A 15228-nucleotide genomic window follows, 5' to 3' on the forward strand; every position below is an offset into this window, starting at 1 on the left:
ACGCGCGACACATCGTGATGCGCATTGTCACTCGTCTTTCTTGACGGTGGTCAGGAACGATATCGCGATTACGCTAACAGCAGGTAATTTGGAGGCCTCGATAAGCCTAGATATCCGCGAATATCCTCATATCTATGGATGTTCATAATTAACACGGTAATCGGTGCGTCGTCATCAGACTCGAAAATGGTTACGTATTAAGCAGATAGTTTTTCTCCAAATTTCGTTGTGTTTTTCGAGGAAAGAAGAGGAAAACCAATTTAACCTGTTCGTCCGGTTTTATCTCATCATTTTCCTCTGTTTATAGCGCACGTGATCACACAGGAACGAATACAACTCGCATTAAACGAAGGATATAAATACTAGAATAGTAGAATAACAAATTACGCCTTTAAAGAAGCGACGTTTAGTTGCGATATAACAGTTGGGAGCTAACCATAGTTGGAGATAAGACCTAGAATAGGAAAAGATAATCAAGAATAGCGATCACAGTGAGAATTATCATATTTTTATTCATATTCAAATCTGACGCAAAGTCGAAGACGATACGGACCAAAGTGGATTTCATTTAATATCCGCAATGTTTTTATCAAGTTTATAATTATGAATATTAATTTACTCATCGGATAACACATTCTAAGATCTTTGGGAAAGGGAAAGGGAATTTTTTATGTAAAGCAGGCACTTTTTTATTGCGTCAAATTCTTAATCTGTCACCTTGTAGGAGCGCGTATAAACTGTTGTAATTATTACGCATACATAGACGCATACAACGGAGTGATGGAATCGTAGAATTTATGAAGGCGGCGATTAATCGAGATCTCATCTTAATCCTGGGCGTGTTCCTTTTTTTCCTTATATTTACGTCACACGCATATAACAACACAGTACGGAAAACCATAGCAATTGCAAATCAGTACAAACTAACTAATCTGTAATTTAACTCGTCATCGCATTATGCCTCCTTATGAACGCCTACTTGTGTCTAACGAGCAAAAATACTAAGAAGAGATGTATATTACGATTTGAAGGACTGTATAATTTTCAAATTGCGTAAATCGTCTCTCGAATCTGATATTAACTGATCAGAAAACCTAAAGAAGAAATAAAACAATAAAACATTTTAAACTATTAAATATATGAGCTCTCTCTCTCTCTCTCTCTCCCCCTCTCTCTTTCTGGCGAATAGTATGGCGGATGACATAGATAGATATTTTCCTATTTTGGATAGAAACGTGTTAATCAACGCCATGATTAATTTCAGGAGACAATTTCGCTTGCTGTTCTTTGACAATCTATGAGTTCTCAGGAGGGTGTTTTATCGCTGGCATAAAGTAATCTTACGAAAGTAATTTTATGAAATTAGTTTTCATCATCTTGCATCTTCGCAAGATTTTTCTATGATCGATGTTATTATATTTTTGATAGGATTTCTATCGAGTACTCTTCAAGTTTCTCAGGGTGTAATCTCGTTCAGAAGGAGTGAAAATTTACTCGGTAGTAAAAATATTACTACACAAAATCGTAAGAGCGAATACTTCACTCGAACTTAGAGTGAATTTGGATCCCATAAACGTTTTAATCAATTAGAGTGAATTTGCTCCGTGTAACGATACTACGATTCTACGGCCCGTATTAGTAGTTGTTACTTGAAATTTGTTCCATGTGAGATACCGGATTCAGAGAATTGGATTTAAATCTGAATTTAGAATTGGATTTGAGTTTTTCAGTTAAAGAACACACGATATATGTGACATTATATAAATAGTTTTAATTCAACTGAGAAGCTCACATCTAACTTTAAACTCAAATCTCTCTTGGCACAAGTTTCAAATAACGACCATTAATACGAGTCTATATGAGTGAAAAATGTAGAGAAAATACGAAATACATTTTATCGCAAAAGTCTCAAAAAGAGTTGCTCAATACATCTCAAATAAAATTTGCGTCATGATTTTTGCAGCAGCTTGTGAAGAATTGGCGCGGGCATCGATTGCGTGGTTAAAGTTGAAGAGAACAGTTGATAACTAATTATCGGAATTAGTTGCCCATTTCGATTCTCGGGAACTACGCTTTCTATCTTCCCCTTGCCGTGAGCGGGCCTAGCAAGTAACGGCTCCAAACTTGAAGCCACGACTGGCCGCGACCGTCACTTGCGTGGCCCGCTCGCGGCAAAGGGAAGATAGAAGGCGTAGCTCCCGAGAATCGGCTGAAGTGGCCAACTAATTCCGAGCTCTGTCGTAAGTTATCACTGTAAATTCTCAGATAGTGTGCAGATTCGACCGAGTTTTTCCAGTTCACACTGTCGCCAATGTGTCCGTATCTCCGGACGGCCGGAGAGCAACGCAACGCGAACGCACAGAATTCATTGCGCACCACACCGGAGCATATTTACCAAACGGCACGTTACGCGCACGTCAGTCACCATAAAAAAGCGGCACGAAAGAGCTGTCCATCTTAATCGCGCGTCCGACCGTAGGTTCGTCCGTCGAACGATGTGATCGTCAAAAGTGCAGCGTATCAACTCGCTCTCATCACGCTACGTTTCTGACGCCGACGCGTGATATTCGGAATTATTCTGACGTGTACTTCCCGAAACGGAAGGAAAAGAGACCGGGGAGGAAGACGCTATCGTAAGGCCACGGGAAACTTGAAATCTGTCGGAACGGATGCCGAGTGTCCTGTAGAAAGGATCTTCGAAGGAGCGCGAGAGAGAACGAGTGAACTGCGAAGACCTCCAGCAGACAGAGAAAACCCACGGAAAATCCAACCGCGAAGTACAGCAAAATGGTGAGAGCGATTTCTTTCTCTGTTTTCCACACTTTTCCTTTCTTGTTCGGCTTCATGCGGAAATTGAGGTTGGCACGTTCGTCCACGGGTCCACGAAAAGAAAGCAAATCCCGGGATTGTTCGTGCTTCCAAACTTCACTATATCTTACTTTCACTCGAAAAATGTAGGGTGATTTAAAAAAAAATCACTTCATGTGATAAATAATAAGCCAATTGGCGGAAAAGAGAGAGGACCTTGCGCGACTTTTCTTGTATAACACGGCGCGATTCGATCAGTGGAAGTGATATCAGCACAGGAAGAGTTACTTCCTCCCTTGCATTTAGTAAAAATCGGCACATGGCAATTTTCGCTAAATGTGAAGGAGAAAGTTACTCTTCTTGCGTCGAGAGAAAGAGATATTATTTCCAAACTGATCCCAAATTACCGCGCGACAGCGCACAAGAAAATTCTTACGAAGCTGCAAGGAGAAAAAGAGTTAGCTGTGGCAGCAAGAATCTGTGCGTGGCAGCTAAATCTCGTTGTAACATATGGATGTACTTAAAGGTATAGCCGCCAGTAGATATATATTTAGCTGTGAAACACCGATGTGGTGGTGACAGTGGCAAAAGTTTTGGTTACAGCGGGAAAATTTTTAGTTACAGTGACAAACGCATTCTCAGCAAACCATGATCAATCGCAGCAAAGAGATCTTTTCTCTTTCCACCGTGTACGTCTCTTTTCTCTACCGATTGCTTTATTATCATGAAATTTTTATTGCACATCCACAATGATTTGCGTGTAATTGGAGGATGAAAGGACACCTCTAACGAACCTCCGCAGCTCCGCGAAAGGACAGTTTTCGCGAAAGAAGAAAGACCCAATTATTTGCGCTTATTGTTGAAGGGTGACTCACTATGAAATAACCCAGCGTGCATCGCGTGTGCTCTTTATCACTGCGGTATAAACACTTCCTTCTCTAATTTCAGTGCGAGGGGTGCTGCTGGTGAAACCTCCATGTGCGAATGTATAGACGCCGAATATGGGGGCGAGCCTACTCGTTGTAATACTCATGGTATTGTCCGCGTCGGCGAATAACATCAACGAACAATGCAAAATTCACAATGGGACGAGGATTATGTGCAGTTGCATCGGAAACGAGGTACCGACCGTCAGCGACACCTTCGCGCCGGAGATCGTGATAAGCTCGTCGCACTCATCGCGCTCCCGTTTCCGTGCGCGAACGAAAATCCCCACACGACACAATCGCGAAATAGATAGAATCGCAAACGTTTTCGCGAACGGCGGCGATTGATCTGTCGGTTTCGAGGACGAAAAGCCGGTTGAGCGAAACAATCCGGTGGATTGCTGATATCGCGTTTCCGATATTCTTTTTTCAGGAGTTTTTACTGCCAGACGAGTACAATTATATAAACATTGTCAGCGTAACCATCGCGGGATGCAGGTCAGTGAACCTTCATTATTCTAGTCTACCGGAGGCGACCGGTCTCAAGGAGATAACAGTCCAGAACATCAGCGACAGTCTCAACTTCGACGTTTACATCACGTCGAACAAGATGAAGATGATCAAACTGTCGGACATCGGCTGGATACCGTCGATCATGAGTCACACGTTCATCTCCTTGACGAGCATCGACATGTTGATAATCGAGAATACGCACATCATCGATTTCAAGGAGAACTTCAGTTACGTTAACGTGTCACACTTTGTCATGAGGAACGTCACGATCGAGCACGTGAACCAGCTGAATCTGCCGGAGAATGGCAGGACGTTGTACATAATGGACAGCGAGCTGTGGAACATCACAACATCTTTGACCTTCACCAACATCCACATCATCGAGATCATCAACTCCAAGTTCAGGCTGCAGAAGTCGAATCTGGTGTCCATCCTGGGCGACAACGTGGCCGTCAAGGACAGCGTATTCTTGGACTCAAGTATGAGCCTGAACGCAGCCACCGCCACGGTACACGGCATTTGCGCGGACGGCAAGAGTACCCTCAGATTGTCGTCCAACGTCATCGACAGCATCAACAACCGGCTGCCCAACGAAATAGTCTATCTCACGCGGGACAATCGGCCCGCCATGCCGGGGTCCTTCCTAAATCAGAACAACACGGTCTGCAAAGCGGGCAACTGCAAATGCCTGAAGATCAGCGGACAGGCACCGTATTTCGCGGCTCATGTCTCGCTCCTCATCGTTGGGTGCCTGTTGATATCGCTGTTTCGATGACTCGTCCTTGAATATTACGCCTTTTCGCGTTAAATCTCACATCGCGATGATGTAAACCGCAAAAACAAAATGATCTTAACGATATAATCCACGAGAGAATCTCTTGGTTGAATAAAACTAGTTTGCAAGAAGCGGCTGGCTCGTTTCTATCGATTGTTTATTACACAGAGAGAACAAATATTTAAGAAATAAAAAAATATTTATTTGATCAGTACTAATAACATATTTACTTGTACTGATGTGTACATATTTTTACATTGAAAAAAGTTTTTTTTCGCACGAGGAAATATATATTTTTTCGAAACCGTTGTTTTTGAAGAAAACATTTTGTTTATTTTTTTAAACAAAAAGAATTTGGATTTAAGAAAATCGGTATCCATCAAATAAATCTTTTTTTATTTTTTCGATGTTCTTTTTCTCAGTGTATATAGTAGATATCGTTGAAGAAGATGGGTCTGCGTCTAAATCGCGAAATAAACTCGTACACATATACACATATATTCGGGATTCACAAAGTATCTTTATTTTATGACAAAAATTTCAAATGTCTAAAAAATCTTTCATAAAATCTATATCAATCGCATCTATAAGATGCATGCAAATTAAATATTCAGCTCGGTGTTTGTAACAAACGTTGCTATTATTATTATTAAGATTTTACGGGGCACATGAATATGTTTTAAGCCCTGGCGCGTGTACTACTTTTGATTACATTTTGCTCTATTTTTTACTGCGCCAAGGCACATTTCATTATTCTCTTACAATATCAAAGTACATTATAAGCACCAATTAAAGTCAATAATTACTCATTCACATCGGTCCATGCACCAGACGCTAGCATCTGCAAATCGATTGCCTCCTTATGTAACGCCAGAGTCTCATTTAGTTTATTGATTTCTTCCAACATCTGCCTGTTGTTCTCTTCCAAACGACAGACGGTTTTTTTGTACGAAGCCAATTCCTTCTCTTGATCCGTCTGTGTTTTTGGCGAGACTTTTCTCTGAACTACAAAGACACGTACGCAAATCAAAAGAACGATTATAACGTATTCTATGAATTACATGCGACATATAAAACAATTATGATTACAATTGCGTCACGTCGTGTTAAAAATATAATGTGCGTTATTATTCATCCTGACTATCTGACTGTACCAATCGTGTAAATAAAATCAAACGGTCACGTCTCTAACGCAGAAACTACAATATTTAAATAAAGTCGTCTACTCACCGGTGGGCTTTTGCAAGTGGTTCTGCAATTTTTGGTTAATCTGCAAAATTCTGTTTATTTCGTGTTTATGTTGAACGTCTTTGGATTGAACTTGTTTCTTCAATTTCTGTGTCTACGAGTGCGAAACAGTTTATGTCTGGGCTATGCGAATTATTCGAACTAATACGTAAACGTGTAATCTATGCAAATCTAACTACCTCTTCTTTCATATGCTTTAGATCGCGCGACACGTCTTTTAAATCGTCTTGCAGTTTATTCTTTTTCTTTTCCGCCTCGCACAACGCTTGTTCGTTCTTTTGCAAATCTTCCTTCAGACGCGTTATTTGATTCTATTAAGATTTTTGCGATTATATTGTTGGCAAATTTTTTTCACGATATGTTATTTTCACAAGCTTACCAACCATTTTCCTGTGACGCTTGAAATAACAATTTGTCTCAGAAATAGAATAATCCTTTTAAACAACGGACACTTACCTTCAGGTGGACATTATCATTACAAGTCTTGCGATTTGAAAGAACTGTCTTCTCGTATAGCTGCATTAATGATCTATATTTATGTATCAGATTCCAAGTAGAATTTATTACTTTTACAGATAGCTGTTTTAATAACTCTGCACTTTGCAGATCGTCATTGTTGTCTGGAGTTACCGATGCAATACCAAATGACGAAAGTTCCTATAGATTTATGTATTGATTTATTGATCGGTATATTTAGATATTTCTCTGTACACTTCAACAAAATTGTCGGCCACACTTTATTACCTCTGATAATTCATGTAAAGATTCCTCTAAATTGTCTTTCGTACAAAATACTCTCTCATCGCTTTTATGCTCAAACTGTTTAGTTGAAACAAAATCCGCGTTCCCGTTTGAATAAGACAATTTGGGAAATATATTCATATTTACCTACACATATTTTTAAGTCATTTATATAGTATTATATTGATTTATATTGAAAGTAATATAAGTAAAATTTAAAAATTGTTAAAATCTACAAGTATCTTGATCAATTTGTTATGTATTTATTGCATTTAAATTTTTCTGAGAAGGGTTTCAAGTTCTGTCACTTTGTTTTCAAAGTAAATAACTAGTATACATTTGCTTTATGTTGTGTGATATATAGTATAATATTATGAAACAAACATATAAATCTTTGTTCTAAGATAAAATATAATAAAAAATAAAAAGTATAACCAATAAAAGTATTATAATAGTAAACAATGTACGGAACACATATTTTCTCACATAATCTCTCATTGTTTTTTTTATTTTCCTTATAACTACGTTTCAATTACTCGAAGTTAAATATTTTTTAGTGGTCTACGTATTTACACAATGTGGTTTAACACATATTGCATACAACTCACAAAGTATTTTGCGTTTAGCAAAACATATATTAACCGATAAACTATTCGTTTCATTAAAGTAAAGCTATCACAATGAAAAATTACGTTTAAAATATATAACTATATAACTCATATTTAACATAAAATATATAACTTATATTTATTAATATTTAAAATTACGTTTATACATCGCGTGTTCTCTCTTTTCCGAATAAATAAATAAATAATTAATATAAAATCGATAATATATATGCGTATAGTTACAAAATTCTAATATTTCAATTACATCACGTGTTAGGACTAATCTACCCGTTAATGTATGACGAGATTAGGTGACGAAATATCTTGTTTATGTACTTTCCAATACTGATATTAATGCTAAATGCCGAAACAAATGTATATTAAAGTGTAGAAAAGGAGCAACACTTCCTACACCGAGAAGAGTTTGGCATGGCGTGTATATAATATAGGGACCTTGAAAACAGGCCAAGAAAATGGAGCACTGTACATAAAGTGCCAAACTCTCTCGACCCGTTATATTCCTAACCTCCTAATGGTGAAATGATTGAAGTAATAAATGAGAAAATAAAGTAATAAGAAGAAACTTGTGTCAAATATTTGAATTATTATAAAGACATCCTTCTATTAAAAAAGTAAAATATATATATGGATATATGTTTCAAACCTTAATGTTTGAATACCATGCTTCCTTAGTCTTGATATTATATCTGGGAGCAATTTAAGATTTATAATTATTATTTTGTCCTTATTCTTACCTTTTATAACGATATTCTTCAAACGATCACACGTATACTGCTTCGTTGCTTTCTCCACTCATTCTAGCTCGTCTTACTTGTTATGTAGTCAACAATGCTAACCTAAACTGATCCTATGTCACAGAATATTAATGTGTGCGTGCTATTGTCCATGTTCCATTGGCTGCGTTAGGCGGAATAAGAGACTTAGAGAGCGCTCAGAGCGATCAGTAATTATTGCTTACGATCACGTTCGCTTAGATTTATGATAAGATCCAGAAGGACATTTCAATAATAGTGAACGCAAATATATTATATTTTATATTTTCCGTTGACTTTGTAAAAAAAATTGAAAATACAAAGTAGAAGTGGAAAATAGAAGTAGACGAATTATAGGTATTGATGATTTATTGATCACAATACTTGCATTCCAAATATATAATTTTTACAATTTCCTATTTGCCTCTCTATTGATTTTTTTATTATGTCAATTACAAAATGTAGTTACGATTTTCTCTATTGTGTGTATATATGTATGACAAAGTTTTTCACTTCAATTACAATTACAAATTAACTTATTGCGTATTTGGTCTCAACACGGTTCGAATACTTCTTCTCTCAATGCAGTTTAGAATGCAAATGACTCAATGAGAAAACTTGTTTTTGATTAATTCCCAGAAGTTAAGTTCTCTCATTGTGGATGGACCATCGTCTGCGTTCCACAAACTGCATTGAGAATAAAGTATACAAATCATACTGAAACTACATGTACATTTTTAAAAAATTCTATATAAACGCTTTTCTATCGCAAAGATCAACGATTCGCAATTCTCCCGAAAATTATTTAAGATTGATGTGAAAATGTAGTATTTCCTATGCAATATTACCTGAATTACAAGTACTGAATTGTGTGTGTAAATTTCGTTTCCTGAATTATACCAGAAGGCTATTCTTATTAAGCCTTAATCAAAGAATTGACTTAAAAAAATCAATAAATTTGCCTGTTCAATTATTCACAATTGAAACCTATTATTTTATAACTAAATTTATTTATACAATTGTTTAATTTAATTTAGTTATTAAACGATTCAATCATTTAATTGTATATGTACAATTAATTGCTTTAAATATTATATATCTATGTAGTAATTAAATAACTCAAATAAGTTATAATTACACATTATTATGTACGCTTATACACATGACATATTCTATGTGCATGTGGTATATCGCTGAAACATTTACTTTTAACATTATCTCATCTCTCCTCAAAAATTTATGTTACACGATTGCAACCATTAAATTTCATTTGCTCGCATTTCATGAAATATAATTATTAATTTGTCAAAATTGATAATTTTATATCACCTCTGAAAAATTAAGTATTTGAAAAACTGCAAATTACTTCCTGAAGTATTAATTGAATGTTACTTAATCATGAACCTTAAATCATGAACCTTCGAAAATTAATATCACAAATGTGTAATGAATCGCGTTCACGTACATGAATTTGGTAAGATTTACTTCACAAAGAAATTAATCGTAAACGCACACGCGCAGCAACGATAGCGATTAAGGTTCACTCGTGTGTTCCTGCTATTGGGAAGAATTCATACTTTCAGATAAAGCACAAGTGCCATTTTTAAATCACCCGCAATATTGATTGTAAAAATGTACTACACTTTTCTGATATTATAGTTAAGAGCACGAGCGTTGAAATATCCCTTAATCTTTCTCGAAGATGTCAAACGTGCGGTTGTAGTTGTCGTTCGTAAACATCGCGGTCGCGACCGAAGGTTATTTAGATGTGTGTACGTGTAGTCTTCCTATATAAACTGAAGATTATAAACCTGATTTTACATGTAATCTAGACCCGTCTCTTTCTCCCCTATTACATACGTTTATATTCTTGAAACACGAACGAATGAAATTCTAATGCCTCAATACGCGAAGATGAATTTTTTTAAATTATACAGACAATATACACGAACGAAAGGAACTCAGGAGAATATATTAATACGAGAATGAATTCGTTATCATGTTATATACTTCCGTAGGAGGAAACAGAGCAGTACACCTCGGAGCATCCTCAATACAGCGTTCTTCGCCACTTGGACGAATAAGGCCCTCCGTGGTATACCATTCCCTTTCTCTTCCTGTGTATATCTACCCTTCTCTTCCTTGTAATCTACCGTGCATATTACAGAAGATCCTTGTTAGCTTATAGCGTCAGCGATAAGTTAGGACTTCTGGACTGTTCCGTATACTTTTCTTCGCAGATGAGGTTCATAGCTAGCTTCCGCCCTTTATTGTTCCACAGGACATAGGAATGTTTGGTGCCCGACACTCTACGTGCTTGACTGAAAACGATTGATAAATGTTTGGATGTTTAATCATCGGATAATAACAATTATTGCTCAATAAAGAAAACATTTTATATTCATTTGCATCCACAACGAGCTTAAGTGTCAAAGAGACAAATTCGATTTTGCATTCATAAAAGAGAGAGACTATGCGATATATAAGTATAAGTTTTGTGTGAACAGATTATTGTTAAATTATTAGATATACTTACGTTTGAAACCAGTCAAATTCCGTAGTGTACATTCCGTTGCTAAAATTTTCGAACAAATCTAGTATACGATATCCTCTCGAAGACGAATCCCTTTTGGATATGTCGTCAACCAAAGATCTAATCCAGTTATTGAAGCAAAACAACGCTAGACTTTTGGTCTTATAGGCATGGATGGCGATGTTAGCCAAAGGCGGAATAGTGCAAATAGTAATAGCCGAATTGGAGAGATGAAATCTGGACTGGAGAACTTGTAAGAGCTCGGTCATATCGTTTATCATCTCGTCGCAAGTGGCACCCTAATTGAATATTTAATTGCAGCTTTATTCTCTTTTTTTTTAGAAATAAACAATAAGAAGACTCAAAACTTGAGCAAATTGAGTCCTGTCTTATTTCTTCTTTAATAGACTTATTTTTTTCTTATTTTCTTAGATAATAAACAAATTCTTACTCGCACGATAGTCGTGAAGCATCAGGATATAAAATCAGACTTGCTTACGTTATAAATATCGACCGATCCCAGCAAGATTACGACACGATTGGAGATAGTACTGATGTTCTTTAATGCGCGAATGCAGTCACTTATGGTTTGTCCGGAGACACATAAACCACAATGCAGCGATAAACTATCTGAAAAATGTAAGACCGAAACTAACATAAATTCCATACTCTCATTTCGGCTCGCGTTTCTCTCTTTTGTCTAGTGAATTTTTATTATAGTTTAATTCTTTTGTTTTCATTCGTCTTAATTATCTTATATCATCATCTTGTCAACAATCATTAATTATTCTCTATCATTGTTATCATCAATTATCTTATATTTAATAAAGTAACAATAATTCATAGAAAGAAGCATAATGAATAGAAATTTTTCTGAACAAGATAGATATTGCAATAGAAACAATGTAGATTTCCATGAGAATAAAAGTTCTCTCACCTTTGTATCGCCAAATTGGAAGATGAAGATTTCGAATCGCGAGTTGCAAAAAAAAGTCGTCGCCAATTAATTGCTGGCCATTTGCGACCGGCTCGTATATATTAGCCTGGAACACGAAATTGTTCGTAATGCCCAAAAAAATCTCACCACGAAAGAAACAAATCAAAAATTCATACGCTTTATGAATGAACTTACAACGTTCTTAAGCTCATTTGTTTCTATTACTACAGGATGATGATTCTCTTCATTTTCTTCAAACGACAAATCTCTGCCTGGAAGAAATCGACACGTTTGCGATTTACGAAACACAAGCAAGCAGAATTACACTTATTTAAGAATAATATAATATATAATATATAATACGAATATAGGAACCAAATGTATTACCACTGCCGAAAAAGTTCATATCACGATGATAAGTGAGATTCTGCATTCTCTTATTCACGCGGTTGCTATTGCACACCTTCCTAATTTTATCTTTGCGCTCATCGATATACTCTAAGCTGGTTTTCTGCCTTGAGAATTGCTTGTAGTATTTATTCTGAAGGAAAGAAATATGTCAGATAACGCGATTAATTTAACTTGCGTGATCTTCGCAATTATCGTTCAAAATCTCTTCGAACTATGAAATGCGAATTACTCGACATACCTTTGTCTTGGAATAATCTTTTCTTTGCTTGCATATGAGCCTGTCGATATGCGAAATCTTCGAATCGTTTATCCGCAGTGTTTGCTCGCCAAACTGGTTCCAGGTAGTTTCCAAACCGTCTATGGTACGTAAAAGTGCGCGGAGATTTGAAAATCCCAGTCTACGATACGGAATTGACTCTCCGACGAGATTTTGAAATTCATCTGCGCGCGAAAACAGTATTCTCGTGTATTCAAATAAGCTTACAGTCTCAATTATAGAGTCAACAGTGTCCTTCTTTCGTAACGCGAGAAATCTACGCGAATGCCCGCGCGAGAATCCAGTTCAATATAATATCGAGCGCTAAGAAACCAGGTAATAGTACTTACCATTTAAGTCCTCGACCGGGACGCCTCCTTTCTTCGAAATGATGCATGATTTAATCAGTGCCACTGTTTCTTCCATCTTCATGTTATAATTTATCATTAAAATTATCAATATACAAAATATTATAATGCCGAGAGCTCCATTTAAATCTCCGATACTTTTCATAAAAATGTCTGCAGTCGTACGCTGCTGTTGCTTTACGAATGTTTCACTGAGATGTTCGCTAGCGGTTGGTCGTGTCCGTGCTTGCGAACGGTAGGCTAGGCAATGAGAATCGTCACGTCGCGCGACGGCACGATCTGCTCGTTCGCACGCACCCCAGAAATGTTCGAGAAGATTCTCCCAATTCGTAAACACAACTGTCGTCTACACAGCGGTCTACGTAGAAAAAATACTAAACACGCAGGAGAACGTGTACGACGTGTTTCAATGAATGTGGCGACCAAGCGCTCAACGATAACAGAACCGATGGTTCGATATCATCTCGATAATTTCGAGTGATTCACACCACAACGTTAATATAACAAAACTCATGTAATATCTGAATATTCTATATAATATTATCGGCTATATCTTACAAAATAGTGCTGCGGGAGAAATTCGATTTTGTGAATTAATAGAATGTTAGTTGTACGTAAATAATGTATTTTACAACTACAAAAACTGTTGTGATAATCTGTATATGTTACACAATAAAAGGTTAGGCTTTCTCAGAGACCAACGATCTCAAAGAGGAATGCAAGGAATTATTTATTAAATAATGGCGCGCGCATGTTGTGTTGTCGCGATTACTAGATCTTAATACACGATTGTAAATTAATCCGAGAGAGAAGGTAACATTTGAGACAATTAGTGTACACGTGAGAGAAATCATGTAGCTTTAATTACATATAACAGATATATGTAAAATCATATGAATAGAAAGTTCGCGAATTGCTGATCTATACGTTGAAATATGAATTACTTCCACACGCGGTTACGCGTGTGACAACAACGACAGATCTCCTAAGTAACGTTTCAGGACTCAACTATCTATGTCGTTCAATAACACGCCACATCAATATCATTTTCAGCAGAATACTTTCGACTCGCTCCGAGAGTTTTAAGCTTCAGCCACAAGATGGCAATAGCTGATTCAAAAGTACGAGGTGAAGAGAGATACAAATCGATTATTTTTATATAATTATATGCACTTTCAATAACACCTCATATAATAATTATATTCGCATATAACACCGTGCAAGTGTAAAATTTTCATTTCCAATTGCTTGACTGTTCAACAACATGAGATCTTTATATTCGAATAAAATTATTGTAGAAGAAAAATCCAGATTGCGTGTCGTGGGATTAAAGAATGCCGGAACGACACGAATACGTCGAGCGCCAGAATTAGAGTCTACTTTTCACGTAGAGATCACGTGAGATGCCGATATTTACAAAGACTACGGTCCGCTCGACGAAGATCCAGAGGAGTTTTGACGGGTCAGTAACTCCGAAAATATTTATGTCGTCCCAAACTATTCTTACACTCGCGACATGGATATTTTTGGCTAATGTTGGGTAACTCCCGCATACGTTTTATTGCCCTCCCCCCTAATTACAGCTATTCGTTGAGTTCTAAAAATATCGTCTGGAAAATCGCAAAAACTAACACCGCCGACGTTGTTTCCACGGATCTCTAGATGTTCGACGGATTGCCTCTCCGGTAGTTCTCTAAATTGATTGAACGCCGAGTCTGATCGCTCATACACGAACGTACACAATTCCCCTATCTCGTTTAAAAGCATCGTAACCTCTCTCACTAATTATTTTCGTCCAACGTGTCTATTGCTGTAATTAATTTAAAACTACATTTCTATATTACAAAACATTTCCTTATATTGTAAAAGACTTCCAATCACTAATCATTGTCTAAATGAAATGTGTGAATTAATTTGTAGCGGAAAGAGATAAAAGTATACGAAGATACTAAACACATCATTTGTATATGTCTTCCACTTTAATAATGAATGAATAATATCATACATACGTATTTTGCGTTGCTCAACGGCTTGATCTTTTTCGAGCCGATACTTCTCGATTCTTCGGTGTATGTATGTGTGGGTGTGTGTGTGTGTGCGCGAGGAAAGATTTCCGATACATGGCGTTACGTCGGATCATCTTCACGGTGGTGGATGATGCTGGAGTGCGCACTTGTTACCGAAGGCGGCAAACGAAGGGACCCTCGAGAGATATCGAAGTTCCCAAGGAGAGGAGTTTAAAGGGTCGCGCGCGTTGCAGGGGGTCAACAGATGTTACGACGAAGTTGAACGAGAGCCTCGTGTGTCGTCGAGTCGCGATATATGTTAGCT

At 37.0% G+C, this 15228-nt stretch overlaps 3 protein-coding genes across 7 annotated transcripts; 1 reads left to right on the forward strand and 2 right to left on the reverse strand.

The window, feature by feature from the left end:
* Nucleotides 1–76: 76 nt before the first annotated feature.
* On the forward strand, nucleotides 77–5664 carry LOC116842996. Of its 2 annotated transcripts, none has more exons than XM_032812913.1 (4): nucleotides 77–491; nucleotides 2266–2790; nucleotides 3757–3929; nucleotides 4168–5664. In XM_032812913.1, exons 3-4 carry the CDS (start codon nucleotides 3810–3812, stop codon nucleotides 5020–5022), a joined length of 975 nt encoding a protein of 324 aa, XP_032668804.1. In that variant the 5' UTR covers nucleotides 77–491; nucleotides 2266–2790; nucleotides 3757–3809; the 3' UTR covers nucleotides 5023–5664. The 2 variants fall into 2 exon arrangements, with proteins under 2 accessions (XP_032668804.1, XP_032668805.1); XM_032812914.1 differs by lacking the exon at nucleotides 77–491 and adding an exon at nucleotides 2201–2240 and having other exon boundaries at nucleotides 2480–2790.
* On the reverse strand, nucleotides 5523–8616 carry LOC116842997 (afadin- and alpha-actinin-binding protein-like). 4 transcript variants are annotated; one of them, XM_032812915.1, is made up of 7 exons: nucleotides 8375–8616; nucleotides 7015–7158; nucleotides 6727–6927; nucleotides 6654–6668; nucleotides 6450–6581; nucleotides 6253–6364; nucleotides 5523–6027 (listed from the first exon to the last, which is right to left on the reverse strand). In XM_032812915.1, the coding sequence occupies exons 2-7, from the start codon at nucleotides 7150–7152 to the stop codon at nucleotides 5825–5827; spliced, it is 801 nt and encodes a 266-aa protein (XP_032668806.1). In that variant the 5' UTR covers nucleotides 7153–7158; nucleotides 8375–8616; the 3' UTR covers nucleotides 5523–5824. The 4 variants fall into 4 exon arrangements, with proteins under 4 accessions (XP_032668806.1, XP_032668809.1, XP_032668808.1 ...); XM_032812918.1 differs by lacking the exon at nucleotides 8375–8616 and adding an exon at nucleotides 7885–8336; XM_032812917.1 differs by lacking the exon at nucleotides 8375–8616 and adding an exon at nucleotides 7779–8336.
* A 167-nt stretch (nucleotides 8617–8783) lies between these two features.
* LOC116842995 (maternal effect protein oskar) lies at nucleotides 8784–13175 on the reverse strand. Its single transcript, XM_032812912.1, has 8 exons — nucleotides 12880–13175; nucleotides 12512–12714; nucleotides 12250–12403; nucleotides 12058–12134; nucleotides 11863–11968; nucleotides 11425–11555; nucleotides 10929–11224; nucleotides 8784–10713 (listed from the first exon to the last, which is right to left on the reverse strand). Exons 1-8 carry the CDS (start codon nucleotides 13040–13042, stop codon nucleotides 10575–10577), a joined length of 1269 nt encoding a protein of 422 aa, XP_032668803.1. The 5' UTR covers nucleotides 13043–13175; the 3' UTR covers nucleotides 8784–10574.
* Nucleotides 13176–15228: the final 2053 nt, after the last annotated feature.

Source organism: Odontomachus brunneus, unplaced genomic scaffold (genome assembly GCF_010583005.1).
Source record: "Odontomachus brunneus isolate Ranch 3 - 2012 unplaced genomic scaffold, Obru_v1 Obru_scaffold_029, whole genome shotgun sequence".
NCBI lineage: Eukaryota > Metazoa > Arthropoda > Insecta > Hymenoptera > Formicidae > Odontomachus > Odontomachus brunneus.

Bases quoted from the DNA above. Each gene is read 5' to 3' on its own strand.
- LOC116842996 (XM_032812913.1), top strand. From the start codon at position 3,810: ATGGGGGCGAGCCTACTCGTTGTAATACTCATGGTATTGTCCGCGTCG. The intron at 3,930-4,167 runs GTACCGACCGTC...TTCTTTTTTCAG, and splicing joins GCAGTTGCATCGGAAACGAG to GAGTTTTTACTGCCAGACGA.
- LOC116842997 (XM_032812915.1), bottom strand. From the start codon at position 7,152: ATGAATATATTTCCCAAATTGTCTTATTCAAACGGGAACGCGGATTTT. The intron at 6,365-6,449 runs GTAGTTAGATTT...TCGCACTCGTAG, and splicing joins TAAAGCATATGAAAGAAGAG to ACACAGAAATTGAAGAAACA. The intron at 6,028-6,252 runs GTGAGTAGACGA...GTGTCTTTGTAG, and splicing joins CCACTTGCAAAAGCCCACCG to TTCAGAGAAAAGTCTCGCCA.
- LOC116842995 (XM_032812912.1), bottom strand. From the start codon at position 13,042: ATGAAAAGTATCGGAGATTTAAATGGAGCTCTCGGCATTATAATATTT. The intron at 12,404-12,511 runs GTATGTCGAGTA...TCTTTCCTTCAG, and splicing joins AAGATTATTCCAAGACAAAG to AATAAATACTACAAGCAATT. The intron at 11,556-11,862 runs GTGAGAGAACTT...TACATTTTTCAG, and splicing joins TCCAATTTGGCGATACAAAG to ATAGTTTATCGCTGCATTGT.